The sequence below is a fragment of the Vicugna pacos genome, chromosome 31 (assembly GCF_048564905.1).
Source record: "Vicugna pacos chromosome 31, VicPac4, whole genome shotgun sequence".
NCBI lineage: Eukaryota > Metazoa > Chordata > Mammalia > Artiodactyla > Camelidae > Vicugna > Vicugna pacos.
In genome coordinates this window covers 1188899-1214516 of record NC_133017.1, presented here as the reverse complement: position 1 = coordinate 1214516, position 25618 = coordinate 1188899, and the positions used below count along the sequence as shown (strand labels likewise).

At 45.4% G+C, this 25618-nt stretch overlaps 2 protein-coding genes across 6 annotated transcripts in view; both read right to left on the bottom strand.

Moving 5' to 3' along the window:
* Positions 1–1202: 1202 nt before the first annotated feature.
* LOC140690608 (uncharacterized) lies at positions 1203–6814 on the bottom strand. Of its 5 annotated transcripts, none has more exons than XM_072952478.1 (4): positions 6218–6814; positions 3100–3250; positions 2937–3009; positions 1203–1560 (listed from the first exon to the last, which is right to left on the bottom strand). In XM_072952478.1, exons 1-4 carry the CDS (start codon positions 6542–6544, stop codon positions 1302–1304), a joined length of 810 nt encoding a protein of 269 aa, XP_072808579.1. In that variant the 5' UTR covers positions 6545–6814; the 3' UTR covers positions 1203–1301. The 5 variants fall into 5 exon arrangements, 1 of the variants encoding a protein (XP_072808579.1); XR_012065899.1 differs by lacking the exon at positions 3100–3250 and adding an exon at positions 1769–1839 and having other exon boundaries at positions 1337–1560; positions 6218–6463; XR_012065900.1 differs by lacking the exon at positions 3100–3250 and having other exon boundaries at positions 1326–1560; positions 6218–6463.
* Positions 6815–11932: 5118 nt separating this feature from the next.
* Positions 11933–25618, bottom strand: part of LOC140690614 (putative N-acetylated-alpha-linked acidic dipeptidase) — a 54721-nt gene continuing 41035 nt past the window's right edge. Inside the window, exons 16-18 of the mRNA XM_072952486.1 lie at positions 13543–13615; positions 12375–12487; positions 11933–12166 (exon numbers count right to left, since the gene is read on the bottom strand). The gene's annotated coding sequence lies outside the window, so the exon portion shown is untranslated. The remainder of the gene's footprint in view (positions 12167–12374; positions 12488–13542; positions 13616–25618) is intronic.

Here is a 25618-nt window from a genome sequence, read left to right as displayed (position 1 = left end):
TGAGTGGCAAAGAAGAAACAAGAAGAAGGCAAGGAGGACATCAAAACCCTAAAGATGGGAGAGGGAAGCAGGAAATCATAGGTGATTGGAAGCACTCTCTTAAGTGAATCAGCTTATTGGACTCTCTGTTTGAAGCGAAAGGAGAGCTGCATGGCCTGACGTGTTTGCAAAACAAGCAAGAAGCAGACCAACAAAGAATCAAACCAACAAACAAGCACCAAAAGGGTACGGTTGGCTGACATCTACCAAGGGAATCATGATTATTCAAAAGAAAATACTCAAGGTGATGTCAAGGATCATTCAGCACGCATCGACCCAGTATCGCGGCTTGCATGTACTCAGCACACTTGTCTTCGCAAATCAGAGGCGTGCATTCATATTCGTAAATATTGATTCATAAGAGCATATCGTGACCTAACCCAAATGCCGATTTGGAATCAAATGGATTCCTAGTCCGTGATGTAGACTTGTATGTCTTCCGACAGGATGAAGGAATGCCATATTCTACGCTACGTAGAGAAGAAATGTAAGAAGCCTATAACAAAGGCACGTAGATCTGCCAAAGTGTACTAAGAGCAAAAGAGACAGACAGTAAAGTGCACATTGGGGTTGGTTTCATTTCTTGGAATTTCAGCCCCCATGAAACAAATGGATCCATGTCCTGAGAGTGCGGGTGTTTCAGCAGAAATCAGGCGACGCATATGTATTCCGGGTGTACGGATATCATAGGAACATAAGTCTCCTTTAGAGGGTCTCTGTGTACTGTGAACTGTTAGAAAGTTTAAAGACGTGTGAAACCATCAACTAAAAAGGGACCCACTTCCCTCCACTGGTACTGTGCATACAGATCTGAGCAAAAGGTAAGAGGGAAGAAGAAAGGCCCATGGGACGCTAGTGGGTAGAATCACATTTACCTTAGGCACCTCTCGTCGGATGCAGCCCCTCCCCCAACACTGACAAGATGCAGCAGCCATTGGGGATGGCAGTTACCGGTTGGATTCCAGGTGGAATGTTGGTGTGTACCGCGAGGCTTGTTGTGGCTGTTGGATCCTAGGTAACCGGGCAGAGTTCTGTGGGTGGATCAGTGTGATGGAGGGGCTGCCGCCCTCTGTGGAGCTTGGCTTAGGTGTTTGGTCCGGGAAGCTGTGTAAGTTCGAGATACTGCTGCTGCCCAAAGACCTGAGTTCACAGGTCAGTTTCCAGAACCTTTCAGAGCAGACAGTGGAAGATCTGCCTGTCATCAGCTTACTGGTGAGGCTCCGAGGTACTTTCAGACTTGCCCAGTCCTGCTGAAGTCGACTTTAGGGGAGACACGAAGAGAAGCTGGGCGAAAAGCTGGCTGCACGGATTGAGGAGAGATGCGAACACATGGATGAGAGATGTTCTGCTACAATGGAGAATACTGGCGTGGAGACAGCTGTAGAGGATACCAGGCTCAAAAGACATTCATGAGACCTATTGATCCTCGCTGATACTGGCAGAAACATACGGAGTGCCAACGTGGACTTGAGGAAGTTCCTCAATTCTCTTCTCCAAGAACGGGTCCAAGGTCCCTGACATCTGCAAGAGAAGAGATGGCAGAGATGATCAAAACGCTCCTGTTCTTGGAAGAGGTCGTGAGAATCCACACGTCCCAAGGGGCATTCCCAAGCCATTCAGACCAGAATTCACCAAGCCCAGGTAAGCCTTTTCCCAGGTTTGGGCCTAGCTAGCAAGCACTTGCCCTTCCCTCCCCTCCACTCAGGCATCCATTTTGAAGGATCAGTACCTGAGCTGCAATGAAGCCATTACGAGAAGAGCAAGCCCCTCCTAGAATCAGACTTCCTCCAGCTTCACACTCTGTGAACAACAGTGAACTCCTTCAAGGTCAAATAGTCTCGGCTGAAATCGATAGGAATTGAATACTTAGCTCACACCTAGAAACGATGGCCTGCCGCTAGATTCAGCAAATGTTGTGTTTATGTCTTCCCTGGGGTGAAGGGAGTGTGGTAAGTCAGGGGAATCTTTGACTGAACTTGAATCTGTATTAGGCCTCAGTTTTTCAAGACAGTATAGGTAAATAGTACATGTCAGAAAGTGAACTGTACTGTCAAAGTCGCCAGTGACATTAAAGACACAGCTTCTGTGGATCGTCTTTCAATTGAGTCAAGCCCCCGGGGGCACTATATCATGGGGGTGCAGACTTGGTTGCGTTAAATGGCTTTACCCAACATGATCGGATGATTAATCGTTCTCATCACTGATAGAAGAACACCTGGTTCTCAATAGACTAGCATAACTGCAGCAGGGTTGTCCTAGCTATAATGCCTCTAGGTGCTTTTGGATTCAAACCTAAATGTATATATTTGGTTTGTTTCCTCTTGTATTTTCCTAGAGAGGGATGTTACCCCTTGAAATGCCAACATTGGCCAGTAGGTGTCACTGGGAGTAAAGGGCACCACATGCACAAGTGTATCCAAGGTTGGGGGTTATTTCATGTTTCCAATAGTTATTTCATGGTTCCTGTTGGTTTCGGAGGCTTCAACCGTAAAGAGCTGACATGACCCCTTTAACAGTTTGGACTGGAAGTTTGCATTCTTTCTGTCTAGGTTTTCCGTAGAGCTGACAAAATGTTACCAAAATTGACAAGTCTGGCTTCTAGGTCGATACAGTGTGTTTCAAAAAATAACTTCATTTTCGTATACTCCCAAAACATGTAAATGAATTCTGTTAAACTTCTTAAAGACTGCAAATGAGATATCAACACACTGTCAAAACAGGTGTCTTCGGACAATCCCTCCCACCAAGGCTGTATAGAAACAAAGAGCTAAGCAAATATCACATTTCTGTGAAATGTATCTGGATAGTGTTGATTCATCGATGCCCAGTTGGCAGAGAAGAAGTGCAACCTGCACTCACTCGCTCCCAGGTACAGAGCAATGGAAACATCCACTCACCCAGCCCTTGGCACAGGACACTTGCCGAAGAGAGGCCTGTTACTTCCAAAGACAGGATGAGGCCTCAGGACACCTGGAAGCAGGAGAAGGCAAAGCAGGGAATGGAAACCAGTGCAGGGTCTGACCCCTGGTGATGGAGCAACAAGGGTGAAACTCTGTTTACCTTGGACGCACACTCTCAAGCGGACAGGAGACATGGGATTGAAGGTGATGTGCTGAGATTTACAAGAGTGCACAGCAGATGCTTGGCTGACAGAACTCAAAGAATCCAGCGCAAAATATCCCCACAGTTGATTCTGAGACCAAGATCCGAGCTGCCAAATTTGAGGTAGCAGAGGCAACGGTCAGTGAGGGATAGGGCTACGGATGATGGCACACGCTGAGTCTCAGGGATCTGGAGTGCGTTGTGGGATGTGGTGGGTCGAATCAAGAGAGCAAACCGAACTGTGTACCAATGATAAAGCAACCACACTGGTCGCGCGGTTGAGATTACCGATATGTCCCATGGCCACACCCAGTGCATCTGCAGGACCAGGGACCAATTGGGCATCTTGCCAATAGAGCACGTGTGGGGCTGAATCAGAGCTATCGTGCATCTGGTCTGAGGGATCCAGGGGGCCTTGGGTTTGAAATCAGAATGAAAAGCCTTAGGATCTGCTACATTCATAACCTGGGCTGGGATTATGGTTTGGTTTGAGGCACAGGATGCGCAACAGCTCTGTGGTTGCCTTCGTGCACCCGTGCCACAAGGATGAGAGGACAAGGAAGAGTGGTCCAAGTCCACAGCGTGAGAAGAGGAAGCATTTCCTTCAGCACTATCTCCCAAAAGCGGATGCTACATTTTGGATGGCACCGGCACGGTACGGCACCGAGGACACCAAGGTAGGTCTGCGGGATCATTCCAGCAGGCCCTGATGTGTGACATCCATGGATGAGCTTCCACTGGTGTTTCAGTAGACAGAGAAGCTCTGGGAAGAACTGCTTTCATTGGGACATTCCCGTGGCACTACAAAGCACAAGCGCACTCTCAGTTTGCTTTTTTTTAAACACTCCAAAATGACATAGAGCAGAATGCAGAGCTGAGAACCTTTAGAAGCCTCATTTCCACAAGAGGAAGTGTCCTGCGCACTTTCAGAATTGTGAGATATGCGTAACCGAAATGAAGTTATGCTAATCGAAATAGTATGGGATGTTCATCACAACAAATGCAACACCAGCAATTGGAGATATACCAGACAACACACACAGGAACAGAATATGGCATCAATGTCTAGGAGAAGTTGTCCTCACAGAAATCCCATGGAATTGCGTAGAGACAAGAGTCTAAAATTTTCACTTAACAAAGCCCTAGAAGTCTACATTAGATACCTGATATTACCTGACCAGTAGAGATGAAGAAGTACAGTAAAAGAAACAGGAAGTACCATTTTCAGTTCCAAAGATATTGAAGGCCCAGAAGATAAGCTTTCAAACAACTAGACTGCAAAATGCTATCCAGACCAAGTGTTGAAATTGGAGGTCTGGAAAACCCTGAAGAACAACATTGTCTCAGAATCACAAAAGGCAGAATATCAGAAAAGGGGAAGAGAAAGTCTAAAGACGAGCCAAAAAATATCAGAAAACTCAATGGATGTGATCATATCAGGGCCAAAATTCAGCCCTTAGCAGACTAGATAATGCAGAGGGACGCGTGAATGACTGTGAAGACAGGGGAACAGAAATCCCTCGGTCAGAAGCAGACATAGGAAAGCAAGTGCAAACCAATGAAACATTGCTGTTGAATCCTGGGTTAAGACAGGGCATGAAAGACTAGAGTTCATAAGAGTCCCAGATGGAAAAGCAAGAGATAAAGAAACAAAAACTGTCTGAAAATGTATCTGTAGAAAAATCAGACTGAAACGTGCTGAAAGCCAAGAAAGAATCATCTATGCGAATTCAGGGATGACACAGCATCCAAAGGAGGTGGAATCCCAATAGACCTACCAGCAGCTGTATGATTCAAATCAACAAAGTTCACGAATATCCCAGTGATTTAAAATGCACCTGGAGGAAACAACATAGTCACAAGGGAACCTCCAGAGGGGTTTCAGCTGATATCTCGGCAGCAATATTGCAGGACAGGGAGGAGTGCCAGGACACAGACCATATCCTGAATGGCCAAATGCTGCCACCTAGGGTAGCCTATGCCCCATGTCCACCATTTCTAATAACGGCAGAGCTAGAGAATTCCACAGACCGGCAAATCTTAAAAGAATTCAGCAGTTCAAAACTTCTTCTAAAAGGAAGGTTGAGAATACTCCCCTGAATAGAAAAGCAGCAAGATGAAATGGAAAGAAGAAAACCATTATTGGAAATGCAAGAAGAGCATGAGTGGCAAAGAAGAAACAAGAAGAAGGCAAGGAGGACATCAAAACCCTAAAGATGGGAGAGGGAAGCAGGAAATCATAGGTGATTGGAAGCACTCTCTTAAGTGAATCAGCTTATTGGACTCTCTGTTTGAAGCGAAAGGAGAGCTGCATGGCCTGACGTGTTTGCAAAACAAGCAAGAAGCAGACCAACAAAGAATCAAACCAACAAACAAGCACCAAAAGGGTACGGTTGGCTGACATCTACCAAGGGAATCATGATTATTCAAAAGAAAATACTCAAGGTGATGTCAAGGATCATTCAGCACGCATCGACCCAGTATCGTGGCTTGCATGTACTCAGCACACTTGTCTTCGGAAATCAGAGGCGTGCATTCATATTCGTAAATATTGATTCATAAGAGCATATCGTGACCTAACCCAAATGCTGATTTGGAATCAAATGGATTCCTAGTCCGTGATGTAGACTTGTATGTCTTCCGACAGGATGAAGGAATGCCATATTCTACGCTACGTAGAGAAGAAATGTAAGAAGCCTATAACAAAGGCACGTAGATCTGCCAAAGTGTACTAAGAGCAAAAGAGACAGACAGTAAAGTGCACATTGGGGTTGGTTTCATTTCTTGGAATTTCAGCCCCCATGAAACAAATGGATCCATGTCCTGAGAGTGCGGGTGTTTCAGCAGAAATCAGGCGACGCATATGTATTCCGGGTGTACGGATATCATAGGAACATAAGTCTCCTTTAGAGGGTCTCTGTGTACTGTGAACTGTTAGAAAGTTTAAAGACGTGTGAAACCATCAACTAAAAAGGGACCCAATTCCCTCCATTGGTACTGTGCATACAGATCTGAGCAAAAGGAAAGAGGGAAGAAGAAAGGCCCATGGGACGCTAGTGGGTAGAATCACATTTACCTTAGGCACCTCTCGTCGGATGCAGCCCCTCCCCCAACACTGACAAGATGCAGCAGCCATTGGGGATGGCAGGTACCGGTTGGATTCCAGGTGGAATGTTGGTGTGTACCGCGAGGCTTGTTGTGGCTGTTGGATCCTAGGTAACCGGGCAGAGTTCTGTGGGTGGATCAGTGTGATGGAGGGGCTGCCGCCCTCTGTGGAGCTTGGCTTAGGTGTTTGGTCCGGGAAGCTGTGTAAGTTTGAGATACTGCTGCTGCCCAAAGACCTGAGTTCACAGGTCAGTTTCCAGAACCTTTCAGAGCAGACAGTGGAAGATCTGCCTGTCATCAGCTTACTGGTGAGGCTCCGAGGTACTTTCAGACTTGCCCAGTCCTGGTGAAGTCGACTTTAGGGGAGACACGAAGAGAAGCTGGGCGAAAAGCTGGCTGCACGGATTGAGGAGAGATGCGAACACATGGATGAGAGATGTTCTGCTACAATGGAGAATACTGGCGTGGAGACAGCTGTAGAGGATACCAGGCTCAAAAGACATTCATGAGACCTATTGATCCTCGCTGATACTGGCAGAAACATACGGAGTGCCAACGTGGACTTGAGGAAGTTCCTCAATTCTCTTGTCCAAGAACGGGTCCAAGGTCCCTGACATCTGCAAGAGAAGAGATGGCAGAGATGATCAAAACGCTCCTGTTCTTGGAAGAGGTCGTGAGAATCCACACGTCCCAAGGGGCATTCCCAAGCCATTCAGACCAGAATTCACCAAGCCCAGGTAAGCCTTTTCCCAGGTTTGGGCCTAGCTAGCAAGCACTTGCCCTTCCCTCCCCTCCACTCAGGCATCCATTTTGAAGGATCAGTACCTGAGCTGCAATGAAGCCATTAAGAGAAGAGCAAGCCCCTCCTAGAATCAGACTTCCTCCAGCTTCACACTCTGTGAACAACAGTGAAATCCTTCAAGGTCAAATAGTCTCGGCTGAAATCGATAGGAATTGAATACTTAGCTCACACCTAGAAACGATGGCCTTCCGCTAGATTCAGCAAATGTTGTGTTTATGTCTTCCCTGGGGTGAAGGGAGTGTGGTAAGTCAGGGGAATCTTTGACTGAACTTGAATCTGTATTAGGCCTCAGTTTTTCAAGACAGTATAGGTAAATAGTACATGTCAGAAAGTGAACTGTACTGTCAAAGTCGCCAGTGACATTAAAGACACAGCTTCTGTGGATCGTCTTTCAATTGAGTCAAGCCCCCGGGGGCACTATATCATGGGGGTGCAGACTTGGTTGCGTTAAATGGCTTTACCCAACATGATCGGATGATGAATCGTTCTCATCACTGATAGAAGAACACCTGGTTCTCAATAGACTAGCATAACTGCAGCAGGGTTGTCCTAGCTATAATGCCTCTAGGTGCTTTTGGATTCAAACCTAAATGTATATATTTGGTTTGTTTCCTCTTGTATTTTCCTAGAGAGGGATGTTACCCCTTGAAATGCCAACATTGGCCAGTAGGTGTCACTGGGAGTAAAGGGCACCACATGCACAAGTGTATCCAAGGTTGGGGGTTATTTCATGTTTCCAATAGTTATTTCATGGTTCCTGTTGGTTTCGGAGGCTTCAACCGTAAAGAGCTGACATGACCCCTTTAACAGTTTGGACTGGAAGTTTGCATTCTTTCTGTCTAGGTTTTCCGTAGAGCTGACAAAATGTTACCAAAATTGACAAGTCTGGCTTCTAGGTCGATACAGTGTGTTTCAAAAAATAACTTCATTTTCGTATACTCCCAAAACATGTAAATGAATTCTGTTAAACTTCTTAAAGACTGCAAATGAGATATCAACACACTGTCAAAACAGGTGTCTTCGGACAATCCCTCCCACCAAGGCTGTATAGAAACAAAGAGCTAAGCAAATATCACATTTCTGTGAAATGTATCTGGATAGTGTTGATTCATCGATGCCCAGTTGGCAGAGAAGAAGTGCAACCTGCACTCACTCGCTCCCAGGTACAGAGCAATGGAAACATCCACTCACCCAGCCCTTGGCACAGGACACTTGCCGAAGAGAGGCCTGTTACTTCCAAAGACAGGATGAGGCCTCAGGACACCTGGAAGCAGGAGAAGGCAAAGCAGGGAATGGAAACCAGTGCAGGGTCTGACCCCTGGTGATGGAGCAACAAGGGTGAAACTCTGTTTACCTTGGACGCACACTCTCAAGCGGACAGGAGACATGGGATTGAAGGTGATGTGCTGAGATTTACAAGAGTGCACAGCAGATGCTTGGCTGACAGAACTCAAAGAATCCAGCGCAAAATATCCCCACAGTTGATTCTGAGACCAAGATCCGAGCTGCCAAATTTGAGGTAGCAGAGGCAACGGTCAGTGAGGGATAGGGCTACGGATGATGGCACACGCTGAGTCTCAGGGATCTGGAGTGCGTTGTGGGATGTGGTGGGTCGAATCAAGAGAGCAAACCGAACTGTGTACCAATGATAAAGCAACCACACTGGTCGCGCGGTTGAGATTACCGATATGTCCCATGGCCACACCCAGTGCATCTGCAGGACCAGGGACCAATTGGGCATCTTGCCAATAGAGCACGTGTGGGGCTGAATCAGAGCTATCGTGCATCTGGTCTGAGGGATCCAGGGGGCCTTGGGTTTGAAATCAGAATGAAAAGCCTTAGGATCTGCTACATTCATAACCTGGGCTGGGATTATGGTTTGGTTTGAGGCACAGGATGCGCAACAGCTCTGTGGTTGCCTTCGTGCACCCGTGCCACAAGGATGAGAGGACAAGGAAGAGTGGTCCAAGTCCACAGCGTGAGAAGAGGAAGCATTTCCTTCAGCACTATCTCCCAAAAGCGGATGCTACATTTTGGATGGCACCGGCACGGTACGGCACCGAGGACACCAAGGTAGGTCTGCGGGATCATTCCAGCAGGCCCTGATGTGTGACATCCATGGATGAGCTTCCACTGGTGTTTCAGTAGACAGAGAAGCTCTGGGAAGAACTGCTTTCATTGGGACATTCCCGTGGCACTACAAAGCACAAGCGCACTCTCAGTTTGCTTTTTTTTAAACACTCCAAAATGACATAGAGCAGAATGCAGAGCTGAGAACCTTTAGAAGCCTCATTTCCACAAGAGGAAGTGTCCTGCGCACTTTCAGAATTGTGAGATATGCGTAACCGAAATGAAGTTATGCTAATCGAAATAGTATGGGATGTTCATCACAACAAATGCAACACCAGCAATTGGAGATATACCAGACAACACACACAGGAACAGAATATGGCATCAATGTCTAGGAGAAGTTGTCCTCACAGAAATCCCATGGAATTGCGTAGAGACAAGAGTCTAAAATTTTCACTTAACAAAGCCCTAGAAGTCTACATTAGATACCTGATATTACCTGACCAGTAGAGATGAAGAAGTACAGTAAAAGAAACAGGAAGTACCATTTTCAGTTCCAAAGATATTGAAGGCCCAGAAGATAAGCTTTCAAACAACTAGACTGCAAAATGCTATCCAGACCAAGTGTTGAAATTGGAGGTCTGGAAAACCCTGAAGAACAACATTGTCTCAGAATCACAAAAGGCAGAATATCAGAAAAGGGGAAGAGAAAGTCTAAAGACGAGCCAAAAAATATCAGAAAACTCAATGGATTTGATCATATCAGGGCCAAAATTCAGCCCTTAGCAGACTAGATAATGCAGAGGGACGCGTGAATGACTGTGAAGACAGGGGAACAGAAATCCCTCGGTCAGAAGCAGACATAGGAAAGCAAGTGCAAACCAATGAAACATTGCTGTTGAATCCTGGGTTAAGACAGGGCATGAAAGACTAGAGTTCATAAGAGTCCCAGATGGAAAAGCAAGAGATAAAGAAACAAAAACTGTCTGAAAATGTATCTGTAGAAAAATCAGACTGAAACGTGCTGAAAGCCAAGAAAGAATCATCTATGCGAATTCAGGGATGACACAGCATCCAAAGGAGGTGGAATCCCAATAGACCTACCAGCAGCTGTATGATTCAAATCAACAAAGTTCACGAATATCCCAGTGATTTAAAATGCACCTGGAGGAAACAACATAGTCACAAGGGAACCTCCAGAGGGGTTTCAGCTGATATCTCGGCAGCAATATTGCAGGACAGGGAGGAGTGCCAGGACACAGACCATATCCTGAATGGCCAAATGCTGCCACCTAGGGTAGCCTATGCCCCATGACCACCATTTCTAATAACGGCAGAGCTAGAGAATTCCACAGACCGGCAAATCTTAAAAGAATTCAGCAGTTCAAAACTTCTTCTAAAAGGAAGGTTGAGAATACTCCCCTGAATAGAAAAGCAGCAAGATGAAATGGAAAGAAGAAAACCATTATTGGAAATGCAAGAAGAGCATGAGTGGCAAAGAAGAAACAAGAAGAAGGCAAGGAGGACATCAAAACCCTAAAGATGGGAGAGGGAAGCAGGAAATCATAGGTGATTGGAAGCACTCTCTTAAGTGAATCAGCTTATTGGACTCTCTGTTTGAAGCGAAAGGAGAGCTGCATGGCCTGACGTGTTTGAAAAACAAGCAAGAAGCAGACCAACAAAGAATCAAACCAACAAACAAGCACCAAAAGGGTACGGTTGGCTGACATCTACCAAGGGAATCATGATTATTCAAAAGAAAATACTCAAGGTGATGTCAAGGATCATTCAGCACGCATCGACCCAGTATCGTGGCTTGCATGTACTCAGCACACTTGTCTTCGGAAATCAGAGGCGTGCATTCATATTCGTAAATATTGATTCATAAGAGCATATCGTGACCTAACCCAAATGCCGATTTGGAATCAAATGGATTCCTAGTCCGTGATGTAGACTTGTATGTCTTCCGACAGGATGAAGGAATGCCATATTCTACGCTACGTAGAGAAGAAATGTAAGAAGCCTATAACAAAGGCACGTAGATCTGCCAAAGTGTACTAAGAGCAAAAGAGACAGACAGTAAAGTGCACATTGGGGTTGGTTTCATTTCTTGGAATTTCAGCCCCCATGAAACAAATGGATCCATGTCCTGAGAGTGCGGGTGTTTCAGCAGAAATCAGGCGACGCATATGTATTCCGGGTGTACGGATATCATAGGAACATAAGTCTCCTTTAGAGGGTCTCTGTGTACTGTGAACTGTTAGAAAGTTTAAAGACGTGTGAAACCATCAACTAAAAAGGGACCCACTTCCCTCCATTGGTACTGTGCATACAGATCTGAGCAAAAGGAAAGAGGGAAGAAGAAAGGCCCATGGGACGCTAGTGGGTAGAATCACATTTACCTTAGGCACCTCTCGTCGGATGCAGCCCCTCCCCCAACACTGACAAGATGCAGCAGCCATTGGGGATGGCAGGTACCGGTTGGATTCCAGGTGGAATGTTGGTGTGTACCGCGAGGCTTGTTGTGGCTGTTGGATCCTAGGTAACCGGGCAGAGTTCTGTGGGTGGATCAGTGTGATGGAGGGGCTGCCGCCCTCTGTGGAGCTTGGCTTAGGTGTTTGGTCCGGGAAGCTGTGTAAGTTCGAGATACTGCTGCTGCCCAAAGACCTGAGTTCACAGGTCAGTTTCCAGAACCTTTCAGAGCAGACAGTGGAAGATCTGCCTGTCATCAGCTTACTGGTGAGGCTCCGAGGTACTTTCAGACTTGCCCAGTCCTGGTGAAGTCGACTTTAGGGGAGACACGAAGAGAAGCTGGGCGAAAAGCTGGCTGCACGGATTGAGGAGAGATGCGAACACATGGATGAGAGATGTTCTGCTACAATGGAGAATACTGGCGTGGAGACAGCTGTAGAGGATACCAGGCTCAAAAGACATTCATGAGACCTATTGATCCTCGCTGATACTGGCAGAAACATACGGAGTGCCAACGTGGACTTGAGGAAGTTCCTCAATTCTCTTCTCCAAGAACGGGTCCAAGGTCCCTGACATCTGCAAGAGAAGAGATGGCAGAGATGATCAAAACGCTCCTGTTCTTGGAAGAGGTCGTGAGAATCCACACGTCCCAAGGGGCATTCCCAAGCCATTCAGACCAGAATTCACCAAGCCCAGGTAAGCCTTTTCCCAGGTTTGGGCCTAGCTAGCAAGCACTTGCCCTTCCCTCCCCTCCACTCAGGCATCCATTTTGAAGGATCAGTACCTGAGCTGCAATGAAGCCATTACGAGAAGAGCAAGCCCCTCCTAGAATCAGACTTCCTCCAGCTTCACACTCTGTGAACAACAGTGAACTCCTTCAAGGTCAAATAGTCTCGGCTGAAATCGATAGGAATTGAATACTTAGCTCACACCTAGAAACGATGGCCTTCCGCTAGATTCAGCCAATGTTGTGTTTATGTCTTCCCTGGGGTGAAGGGAGTGTGGTAAGTCAGGGGAATCTTTGACTGAACTTGAATCTGTATTAGGCCTCAGTTTTTCAAGACAGTATAGGTAAATAGTACATGTCAGAAAGTGAACTGTACTGTCAAAGTCGCCAGTGACATTAAAGACACAGCTTCTGTGGATCGTCTTTCAATTGAGTCAAGCCCCCGGGGGCACTATATCATGGGGGTGCAGACTTGGTTGCGTTAAATGGCTTTACCCAACATGATCGGATGATGAATCGTTCTCATCACTGATAGAAGAACACCTGGTTCTCAATAGACTAGCATAACTGCAGCAGGGTTGTCCTAGCTATAATGCCTCTAGGTGCTTTTGGATTCAAACCTAAATGTATATATTTGGTTTGTTTCCTCTTGTATTTTCCTAGAGAGGGATGTTACCCCTTGAAATGCCAACATTGGCCAGTAGGTGTCACTGGGAGTAAAGGGCACCACATGCACAAGTGTATCCAAGGTTGGGGGTTATTTCATGTTTCCAATAGTTATTTCATGGTTCCTGTTGGTTTCGGAGGCTTCAACCGTAAAGAGCTGACATGACCCCTTTAACAGTTTGGACTGGAAGTTTGCATTCTTTCTGTCTAGGTTTTCCGTAGAGCTGACAAAATGTTACCAAAATTGACAAGTCTGGCTTCTAGGTCGATACAGTGTGTTTCAAAAAATAACTTGATTTTCGTATACTCCCAAAACATGTAAATGAATTCTGTTAAACTTCTTAAAGACTGCAAATGAGATATCAACACACTGTCAAAACAGGTGTCTTCGGACAATCCCTCCCACCAAGGCTGTATAGAAACAAAGAGCTAAGCAAATATCACATTTCTGTGAAATGTATCTGGATAGTGTTGATTCATCGATGCCCAGTTGGCAGAGAAGAAGTGCAACCTGCACTCACTCGCTCCCAGGTACAGAGCAATGGAAACATCCACTCACCCAGCCCTTGGCACAGGACACTTGCCGAAGAGAGGCCTGTTACTTCCAAAGACAGGATGAGGCCTCAGGACACCTGGAAGCAGGAGAAGGCAAAGCAGGGAATGGAAACCAGTGCAGGGTCTGACCCCTGGTGATGGAGCAACAAGGGTGAAACTCTGTTTACCTTGGACGCACACTCTCAAGCGGACAGGAGACATGGGATTGAAGGTGATGTGCTGAGATTTACAAGAGTGCACAGCAGATGCTTGGCTGTCAGAACTCAAAGAATCCAGCGAAAAATATCCCCACAGTTGACTCTGAGACCAAGATCCGAGCTTCCAAATTTGAGGTAGCAGAGGCAACGGTCAGTGAGGGATAGGGCTACGGATGATGGCACACGCTGAGTCTCAGGGATCTGGAGTGCGTTGTGGGATGTGGTGGGTCGAATCAAGAGAGCAAACCGAACTGTGTACCAATGATAAAGCAACCACACTGGTCGCGCGGTTGAGATTACCGATATGTCCCATGGCCACACCCAGTGCATCTGCAGGACCAGGGACCAATTGGGCATCTTGCCAATAGAGCACGTGTGGGGCTGAATCAGAGCTATCGTGCATCTGGTCTGAGGGATCCAGGGGGCCTTGGGTTTGAAATCAGAATGAAAAGCCTTAGGATCTGCTACATTCATAACCTGGGCTGGGATTATGGTTTGGCTTGAGGCACAGGATGCGCAACAGCTCTGTGGTTGCCTTCGTGCGCCCGTGCCACAAGGATGAGAGGACAAGGAAGAGTGGTCCAAGTCCACAGCGTGAGAAGAGGAAGCATTTCCTTCAGCACTATCTCCCAAAAGCGGATGCTACATTTTGGATGGCACCGGCACGGTACGGCACCGAGGACACCAAGGTAGGTCTGCGGGATCATTCCAGCAGGCCCTGATGTGTGACATCCATGGATGAGCTTCCACTGGTGTTTCAGTAGACAGAGAAGCTCTGGGAAGAACTGCTTTCATTGGGACATTCCCGTGGCACTACAAAGCACAAGCGCACTCTCAGTTTGCTTTTTTTTAAACACTCCAAAATGACATAGAGCAGAATGTAGAGCTGAGAACCTTTAGAAGCCTCATTTCCACAAGAGGAAGTGTCCTGCGCACTTTCAGAATTGTGAGATATGCGTAATCGAAATGAAGTTATGCTAATCGTAATAGTATGGGATGTTCATCACAACAAATGCAACACCAGCAATTGGAGATATACCAGACAACACACACAGGAACATGACATGGCATCAACGTCTAGGAGAAACTGTCATCACAGGAATCCCATGGAATTGTGTAGAGACGAGGGTCTAAAATTTTCCCTTTACAAAGCCCTAGAAGTCTACATTAGATTCCTGATTTTATCTGAACAGTAGAGATGAAGAAGTACAGTATAAGAAACATGAAGGTCCATTTTTAGTTCCAAAGATATTGAAGGCCCAGAAGAACAACATTGTCTCAGAATCACAAAAGTCAGTGTAGCAGAAAAGGGGATGGGACAGTCTAAAGACAAGCCAAATAACTTCAGAAAACTCAATGGATGAGATAATATCAGGGCTAAAATTCAGTCCTAAGCAGACTAGATAATGCAGAGGGAAGCGTGAATAGCTGTGAATACAGGGGAACAGAAATCCCTCGGTCAGAAGCAGACATAGAAAAGCAAGTGCAAACCAATGAAAACATTGCTGTTGAATCGTGGGGTAAGACAAGGCATGAAAAACTATGATTCATAAGTGTCCCAGATGGAAAAGCAAGAGATAAAGAAACAAAAAATGTCTAAAAAGTTATCTGTAGGAAAATCAGACCGAAACCTGCTGAAAGCCAAGAAAGAATCATCTATTCGTATTCAGGAAGTACACAGTGTCCAATGGAGGTGGAATCCCAATAGACCTACCAGCAGCTGTATGATTCAAATCAACAATGTTCATGAGCGTCCCAGTGCTTTAAAATGCACCTGGAGGAAACAACATGGTCACAAGAGAACCTCCAGAGGGGTTTCAGCTGATATCTCGGCAGCAATATTGCAGGACAGGGAGGAGTGCCAGGACATAGATCACATCCTGAATGGGAAAATGTTGCCATCAAGGGTAGCCTATGCCACATGACCACCATTTCTAATATCGGCAGAACTAGAGAATTCCACAGACCGGCAAATCTTAAAAGAATTTAGCAGTTCAATACTTCTTCTAAAAAGAAGGTTGAGAATACTCCCCTGAATAGAAAAGCAGCAAGATGAAATGGAAAGAAGAAAACCATTATTGGAAATGCAAGAAGAGCATGAGTGGCAAAGAAGAAACAAGAAGAAGGCAAGGAGGACATCAAAACGCTAAAGATGGGAGAGGGAAGCAGGAAATCATAGGTGATTGGAAGCACTCTCTTAAGTGAATCAGCTTATTGGACTCTCTGTTTGAAGCGAACGGAGAAATTCATGGCCTGATGTGTTTGCAAAACTAACGGGATGTAGACCAACAAAGAATCAAACCAACAAACAAGCACCAAAAGGGTACGGTTGGCTGACATTTACCAAGGGAACCATGATTATTCAAAAGTAAATACTCAAGGTGATATCAAGGATCATTCAGCACTCATCGACCCAGTGTTGCGGCTTGCATGTACTCAGCACACTTGTCTTCGGAAATCAGAGGCATGCATTCATATTCGTAAATATTGATTCATAAGAGCATATCGTGACCTAACCCAAATGCCGATTTGGAATCAAATGGATTCCTAGTCCGTGATGTAGACTTGTATGTCTTCCAACAGAATGAAGGAATGCCATATTCTACGCTACGTAGAGAAGAAATGTAAGAAGCCTTTAACAAAGGCACGTAGATCTACCAAAGTGTACTAAGAGCAAAAGAGACAGACAGTAAAGTGCACATTGGGGTTGGTTTCATTTCTTGGAATTTCAGCCCCCATGAAACAAATGGATCCATGTCCTGAGAGTGCGGGTGTTTCAGCAGAATTCAGGCGACGCATATGTATTCCGGATGTACGGATATTACAGGAACATACGTTTCCTTTATTGGGTCTCTGTGTGCTGTGAACTGTTAGAAAGTTTAAAGACGTGTGAAACCATCAACTGAAAATGGACACACTTCCCTCCGTTGGTACTGTGCATACAGATCTGAACCAAAGTAAAGAGGGAAGAAGAAAGGCCCATGGGACGCTAGTGGGTAGAATCACATTTACCTTAGGAACCTCTCGTCGGATGCAGCCCCTCCCCCAACACTGACAAGATGCAGCAGCCTTTGGGGATGGCAGCTACCTGTTGGATTCCAGGTGGAATGTTGGTGTGTACTGCGAGGCTTGTTGTGGCTGGTGGATCCTAGGTAACCGGGCAGAGTTCTGTGGGTGGATCAGTGTGATGGAGGAGCTGCCTCCCTCAGTGGAGCTTGGCTTAGGTGTTTGTTCCGGGAAGCTGTGTAAGTTCGAGATACTGCTGCTGCCCAATGGCCTGTGTCACGGATCAGTTTCCAGAACCTTTCAGAGCAGACAGTGGAAGAAATGCCTGTCATCACCTCACTGGTGATTCTCCGAGGTACTTTCAGATTTGCCCAATCCTTTTGAATTTGACTTTATACGAGACACGAAGTGAATCTGGCCGAAAATCTGGCTGCACGGATTGAGGATAGATGCGATCTCATTGATGAGATTTGTTGTGCTACCATGAATAATACTGGCATGGAAACAGCTGTAGAGAATACCAAGCTTGGAAGACATTCATGGACATATTGAGCCTCGTTGATACTGTCAGTAACATGTTGAATGTGAATGTACACTTGAGGAAGGTACTTAATTCTCTGCTCCAATTACGGGTCCAAGATTTCTTCCATCCAAATCATAAGAGATGGTAGAAATGATAGAAGCTGTCATGTTCTTCGAAGATGTCTTGTAATTCCAAACGTTCCACGGGGCATTTACAAACCACTCAGACGACCAAGCACCAAGCCCTGCTAAGCCTTTTCCCAGGGTTGTGCCTTGCTCTCAAGCACTTGCTTTTCCCTCCCCTTCACTCAGTTATACATTTCAGAGAATCAGCCCTTGAACTGCATTGAAGCCAGTAGGAGCACAGGAAGACCCTCCTATATTCAGAGTTCCTCCACCTTCACTTTCTTTGTACAACAGTGAACTCCTCCATGGTCAACTACTCTCGACCAAAATAGGTTGGTTTGAATTCTTAGCTCACACTGTGAAATGATGACCTTCCCCCAGATTCAGATCATGCTGGGGTTATATCTACTTTGGTGTGAAGGGTGTTTTGTAAGTGAGTGGATTCTTTGCCTGAATTTGAATATTTATTTATCCTCAGTTTTTCAAAACAGTATTTGTAACTATTATAATTCTGTTATTGAAATGAAGTGTAATTGTTGGCATAGATATGTAGTGACACATTTTTTGTGGACCATCTTTTCCCTTCAGTCAAGTACCGGGTGCAAATATGTGGTTGCCATATTTGTCAGGTTTAATTGTGTTTCTCAACATAATTGGATGATTAAACATTCTCATCTTTCATAGAAGAGCACATGATTCTCAATAGCCTAGCAAAACTGTTGCAGTGTTCTCATATCTATAATGTCTCTAAGTGCTATTGAAACCAAGCCTATATAAAAATTCATTGTTTGGGTTTCTTTGTGCTTTCCTAAATAGTAATGTTGCCCCTTGAATCGCCAACATTGACCAGTATGTGCCATTATTAGGAAAGGGCACCACATGAACAATGGAAACCCATGGTTGTGGTTGTTAATGATTCTAAGAATTATTTCATTGTTTTTCTTAGTGTTGGAAGCACCAAGAGAAAAGTGTTGACCTGCCTCCTTCATGACTTTTGGCTGCTAATTTATATTTTCTGTGTATTTTTCTTATTTGGGTATTTCAAGCTAATACCTAAATATGGCAACTGTGTCTTGTAGTTAGATTTAATATATTTCTAAAATATCTTTATTTTGATACACTTCCCATAATATGTAATTCAATTCTGCTAACTATTTGAAAGTCTGCAATGGAGGAAAGTACACATTGTCAGACTTGGAATCTTCGAACACATCCTTCCATCATTGATATAGAGAAAAATAGCTAAACAAGGATCAAGTGTCTGTGAGTTATGTCTAAACTGTGTTAATTTATCCATGCCAAACTGGCAGAGTACCAGTGCAAACTTCGCTCACTCTCTCCCATATATACAGCAAGAGAAACATCCACTCTCCCGGCCCTTGGCTCAGGATCCCTGCTGAATAATGGCCAAACATCTCTTACTTCAAAAGTCAGAAAGAATTCTCACATAACCTGGAAAGAGTAGAAGGCAAAGTAGAGAATGGAAATCAGTGCAGGACCTGACCTTTGGTGAAGGAGCAGTAAAGGGGAAACTGTGTTTTACTTGGATGCACACTCTAAAGTTGACAGGTCATTTAAGATGGAAGACGATGTGCTGAGGGTTAAAAGAGTGCATAGTGGACGTTTGATTGACATAACTGAAAGCAATAATCACAAAATTTCTCTGCAATTGATTCCCAGACCAAGACTCCATCTGCCAATTTTGAGCTAGGAGTGCCTGTGGAATCTGTGTGTTAGGGGTGTGGCTGATGTCACAAATTTATTCCCAGGGGTTTGGAGATTGTTTTGGGCTGTGGTTGGTACTATCTAGAGAACAGATCTGCCTGGGTCCTCTCTTAATATTAAATCTGCTGGCATATGTGTTGTGGATTAGCTTAGTAACTCAGGGCCTTAGTCACAGCCTTTTCACATCCACAGTATAATTGCTCATTTTCTCCATAAAGGAGAAATGGTCTCAATCAGAGCCATCTTTATCTGGTTTCTAGAATCCAGGGCAATTTAGTGTTGAAATAAGATTCTATAGCCAAAAGATCTGCAACTTTCATAGGCAGGATTGAAATTTCTTATTGTCCAAAGCAGAGGTTTTTGAAATGCTACATGCTTGCCTTTGAGTTCCCATGCCTTATTGACAAAAGTTCTTGGAGCAGAGATCTGCTGAAAAATAGGAGAATTTGAAGCCTTTCCATCAACCTTGCCTACCACATGCTAATGCAACTATAGTTGTGGTGCTGACCCAGTACTACACTAAGGACCCAATTGTGGCACTGCAGGATTGTTTCAGCAGGTTCTAGTGCGTGACATCATTAGATTTGTTTCCACTTTTGTTTTTGTTTGCAGAGAACCTGAGGGAACCCGTTATAAAATTTTGACTTTTCCGTGGCAAAAGTAAGGACGAATGCACTTTCATGAGTGTGTATTGGAACAATTCCCTCTCCACATATCCAGCCTGCAGCCCAGAAACCATTTGGAAACCTCTATTCCAGCAAAAATTAGTAGTCCCAGCACTGTCAGAGCTATGATAAACATTTAACCAAAATGACACTCTGCTAACTTTACTAGAATAGGTTATATTCACCACAACAAAAACCGCAGTAGCAATCATAGATATAACAGGCAACAGACACAGAAGGAATGCATGGCATCATTACATACCAAAAACAATCCTCACAGCATTAAAACTAAATGTGCACAGAAATGATTTCACTTACAAAAGCCGTTCAAGTCTATAATAGATAACTGATAATCCTTAACCCATAGCGATAGAGAGATATAATAAAGTTAAAAGAACTATTCCAAATTTTCAAAAGACAGGAGTCTCCTGAAAGAACATCCAATGTATTAGACCCCCAAAATTTACTAGAACATGACTTGAAAAGGGAGGACATAAAAACACTGAAGGAAATCTTGAGTCTATGAATACAAATGCAGGCTAGTATAAATGGAAAGAGAAACACTTTAGATGAGCCAAATATAATCAGAAAACTCAATGGTGAGAATAGCTAAGCTAAAGACAGTCCAAATCAGACTAGATAATGCACAGGAACAAATAAATGACTTAGAAAACAGGATAATCGCAATCACTCAGTCAGAACACGACATAGAAAAGCTAGTGAAAACCAATGCAAGCAATGCAACTGAAACCTGGGATAAGAGAAAACATACCAGTGTATGACTCATAGGGATCCCACATGGAAAAGAATAAAGACAAATGGTTTGAAAAGGTATTTGAAGAAATCAGACTGAAATTTTCTTAAACCAAAGATAGAACCGGCTATCTCAACACAGCAAGCACAGAGCGTCCAAGCATAATGAACCCCAGTAGGCCTAGAACAATATGTATTCTAATTTAAATGGCCAAAATTGATAATAAGGAAATGATTCTAATTGCACCAAAATAGAAACAAGTGCATTGCAAGAGAACTTTTTAATGTCTTCAGCTGATTTTGCAACAGATAGATTGGTAATTTTTTCTTCCCTCTTTCCTTTTGTGTTGATCTCTATTCCAAGAACTGATGAAAGGCAGATTCCTTCAGTCTAAATAAGATGAATGGGCAGAGATTCTAAAAGTGTTCAAGTTCTTGGAAGAGGTCATCAGAATCAACACATCTCAAGGGGCTTTTTCAGACAATACAAGAGACCATGCACCAAGCCCTGTTTATCCTTTTCCCAGGAGTGGGCCAATGTATTAAGACTTGCTGTTCCTTCACACTCAACCAGCCATGCAGGTATAACCTCAGTCTGCTACTGCAGGAGAATTAGAGCCAGGTCCAATTTTACCAATACTGTAGGGAGAACCTGAGCCTGCTACTGCAGGAGAGACAGCACTGTGTCCCATTTCACCAATCTTTCAAGGAGACCCTAAGCCTACTCCTGCAGGAGACTCAGAGCCGAATCACATTCCACCAGCTGTGTAGGAAGACCATCATGCCTTCACTTGCAATGGATCCAGGAATGTGTCCAATTACACTAGCCTTGTAGGGAGACCTTGAGCCTGTTCCTGCAGGAGAAACAGATCTCTGTCATATTCCACCATCCCTCCAGGAAGATGCAGGGCCTCCTCCTGCAGGAGACTCAGGAATTGGTCCAATTTCACCAGTCCTGCAGGAAGACTCTGAGCCAATTCCTGCAGGAGACCCAGGACTGGGTCCCATTCCATCAATCATGCACTAAGACCTTGAAGTGGGTCCAATTCCACTAGCCTTGCTGGGTGACCCACAAGCCTGATCCTGCAGGAAAATTAGAGATATGTCATATTCCAGAAGCCCTGCAGGAAGACTGAAATCCTGCTTCTGCAGGAGACCCAGGAATAGGTCCAAATACGCCAGCCTTGCTGGGAGAGCACAAACCTGATCCTGCAGGTGATACACAGTGAGGTACAATTCCAACAGCCCTGCAGGGATATCCTGAGGCCACTTCGGCAGGAAACACATGACTGGGTCACATTCCAATACCCCAGAAGGGAGACCATGAGCCTGCTACTCCAGGAAACCCAGAACTTCGTCCCATTCCACCAAACCTGTAGTCAAACACTAAGACTGCATCTGCAGAAAACACAGTGCGGGTCACATAACACCAGCCCTGTAGTGAGACTACAAACCTGCTCCTGGGGGAGACCAAGCCATTCACAGAGAATATGAGCCAGCTCCTGCAGAAGAACAAGAGTTGTGTGACATTCTACCAGCTCTGCAGGTAATCCATAGGCTTGCTCCTGCAGGAGACAGACATCCCAGTCCAATTCCATAAGCCTCTCCAGGGAGAACCCCAGCCTCCTCCTGCAGGAGAGCCAGAACTAGATCCCATTCCACCAACCCTGCATGGAAACACTGAGCTTGCTCCTGCAGCATACCCACAGCCAAGTCATATTCCACAAACCCTCCAGGGAGACACTGAGCCTGCAACTGTAAGAGACCCAGGACTGGGACCAATTCCAACAGCTCTCCAGGGAATCCCTCACCTGCTCCCATAGGAGACTAAGAGCCATCAGTTCTGGTGGGGTCCCTGAGCCTGCATCTGCAAAAGAACCACAGGGTGGAGTCACATTCCACCAGCCCTGCAAACAGAACAGAACCTGCTACTGCAGGAGACACAGGACTAGGTCCCATGTCACCAACCTTGCAGGGATACCCTGAGCCTTGGACCAAGGAATGGGACAAATTATGCTAACCTTCTAGGGAGACCATGAGCTTCTCCTGCAAGAGAACCAGAGATGGGTCATATTACAGTATTCTTCCAGGAAGAACCAAGGCCTGCTCCTGCAGGAGATGCAAGAACAGGCCCAATTCCACCAGCCTGAAGGCAGAGTCCAAATCTGTTCTGGCAGGTGACCTAGAGAAGGGGCCCATTCCACCAGCCCTGCAGGGAGACTCTGAGCCTACTACTACAGGAGACCCAGGAATGGGTCCCACTAAACCAACCCTGAAGGGAGACACAGAATCTACACTTGCAGGAACCACAGAGCCAGGACACATTTCATCAGCCCTGTAGTGACCCCTGAGCTGGGTCCAATTACACTATCCTTGCAAGGAGACTCTGTGCCTACTCCTGAAGCAGAACCAGTGATGGGTCATGTTCCAACAGCCCTGCAGAAAGACCTGGAGCTGCTTCTGCAGAAGACTCAGGACAGGGTCTGATTCCACCATCCCAGCAGTGAGAAAACTAGCCTGCTCCTGCAAGTGACCAAGGTCTGAGTCATATTCAACTAGCCATGCAGGAAGGACATAAGCCTGCTGTTGCAGGAAACTCAGAACCATGTGCCATTCCAGCAACACTGCAAGGAGATTCTGAGCCTGCCCCTGCAGGAAACAGAAACCCAGTCACATTCCACAAGCCCTACAGGGATACCAAAGCCTGCACATGCAGGAGACCCAGGCCTGGGACCAATTCTACCAACCCTGTGGAAAGACCCTGAATCAGCTCTAGCATTAGACTAAGAGCCATGTCACATTCCACCAGCCCTACAGGTAATTTATCAGCCTGCAACCTACACCTTCAAAAGACCCAAGAATTGGACCAATTCCAATGGCACTGCAGGGAGACCATGAGCCATGTCCAATTCCACTAGCCCTTCAGGAAGGCCCCAAGCCTACTCCTGCAGGAGAACCTGAGATTGGTCATGTTGCAACATGAGCCTGCTCCTCCAGGAGACCCAGGACTATGTCCCATCCACCAGCCCTGCAGGGAAACCCTGAGACTGTCCCTTCAGGAGAACCACAACTGGGTCACATTTCACTAGCAATGCAGGGAGACTTAGAGCCTACACCTTCAAGACACCCAAGAATTGGAACAATTCCAGCAGCACTGCAGGGACACCATTAGCCAGGTCCAATTCCACTAGCCCTGCATGTAGACCCCGAGCATGCTCCTGTAGGAGACCCAGCACTGGGTCTCATTCCACAAGGCTTGCAGGGAGAAATTCTGCCTGTTTCTGCAAGAGACCAACAGCTGAGTCACATTTCACCAGCCCTGAAGGGAGACCCCAGTCCTGTACCTGCAAAGGACCTAAGACTGGAACAAAATCGACTAGCCCTGTAGGGGGACCCTGAGCCTGCTTCTGAAAGAGAATCAGAGATGGGTCATATTCCAACAACCCAGCAGGGACAGTCCAAGCCTGCTCCTGCAGGAGTTATAGAGCAGGGTGAAATTGCAAAACCTTGCAGGGACACCCTGAATCTGCTGCTGCAGGAGAAAAATGATGGGGTCTCATTCCACAAGCCTTACAAGGATACCCTGAGCCTGGTCTTGCATGAGATCCTGAGCTGGCTCCTGCAGGAGACCCAGGACTGGGTCCCATTCTAACAACCCTGCTGGGGAACCCGAGCCTGCACCTGCAAAACACACAGGACCGTGTCACATCCCACCAGCTTTGCAGACTGTAAGACTAGCCCTACAGGAGACCTAGAACCAGGTTACATTACCAGTCCTGCAGGGAGACCCTGAGCCTGATTTTGTAGCTCCCCCTGCACCTACACACATACTTCTATGAGACCCAGAGCCAATTCAGGCATCACCACCCCTACGGGCTGAGATGTCTCTGCAACCACCAACACTGTCATCTAATTCTAAGAATCAACCCACTCTCAGACCCGAAATTTACTTCCCTTCTCCTGGCATCATTTTTGTTTCTTTTTTCTGTCATTTCCTTGTTTTCTTTCATGTCATTTAGAGTACCATCTATTTTTATGTTTTAAGTTTACCATAATAAAATTTAGATGTTTTTCCATTTTAAATTGTGCAATTCAGGAGCATTAAGTGCATTCACAATGCTGTGTAACCATCATCACTGTCTAGTTTCAGACTGTTTCTTTCCTCAAAATAAAAACCCGTATCCAAAGCACACATTCTCTTTTCTCCCTCCCCCAACCCCTGACAAGCCCTAATCCTCTTTCTCTCGGTGTGTCTTTCCCTACACTGGATGTTCCCTATCAATGAAATCATATAAAAGGTGGCTGTTTGTGTCTGCTCTCATATTTTAACAAGGGATTGGTGTTTTTTTTTTACTTGAAGTAGCATTTTGGTTATTTCAAAGGGAAATCCAGGTGGATTAAATATGAGATATACAAAATGAATATTTTTAGTAACTATGTGCATAATCTCGAGATAGGCCTGCTATTCTATGTGTGAAACCAGAGCCAGGAGGGAGATGCTTAGCTCTTCCTGTGGCAAAACATAACCTAACAAAATAAAAAAATAATAATAATCAAAATCCATGAAAGACAAACCACAACATGGAAATATCATTTTTCATAACCTAAAGTCAGAGAAAGGTTTCACATCCCTGTGGTCCAAAAATATCTTGAAACACTGTGTTCTAAACAGAAACAGAACAAACACATGCAATTCCAACAAGAGGCAATGCAGGTGGCCAGTGTATATTAGAGATGCTCGACCTCTCAAGTGAGAATGCAAGAAGATGTTCACACTTCGGAGACAGCATTGGTCAACATCACACTGGCAGGCCTTTAGCCTGGTGACAACCAGCTCTAGTGACAACATGAGGAGGCAGAGGCCACAGTAGATCCCCTGGAGGGAAGAGTGAGCAGACTCTCCTCTCTGGGAGAACAGTATGCAGGATGCATCACAGTTCCACAAGTGCACCACTTTTCGAGCAGTGCTAATGCTTACCATTGATCATACTAAAATTCTTGCACAATTTTTCAAAGATTTCTTTTCAAGGATATTCATCACAGTCCTGTTTAAACTACTAGGGAAATGGAAGCAACACTAATGTTC

Bases quoted from the DNA above. Each gene is read 5' to 3' on its own strand.
- LOC140690608 (XM_072952478.1), bottom strand. From the start codon at position 6,544: ATGACAGGCAGATCTTCCACTGTCTGCTCTGAAAGGTTCTGGAAACTG. The intron at 3,010-3,099 runs GTAAACAGAGTT...TCCTGCTTCCAG, and splicing joins CTTGAGAGTGTGCGTCCAAG to GTGTCCTGAGGCCTCATCCT. The intron at 1,561-2,936 runs GTGAGTGGATGT...CTTCTCTTGCAG, and splicing joins TGTCCTGTGCCAAGGGCTGG to ATGTCAGGGACCTTGGACCC.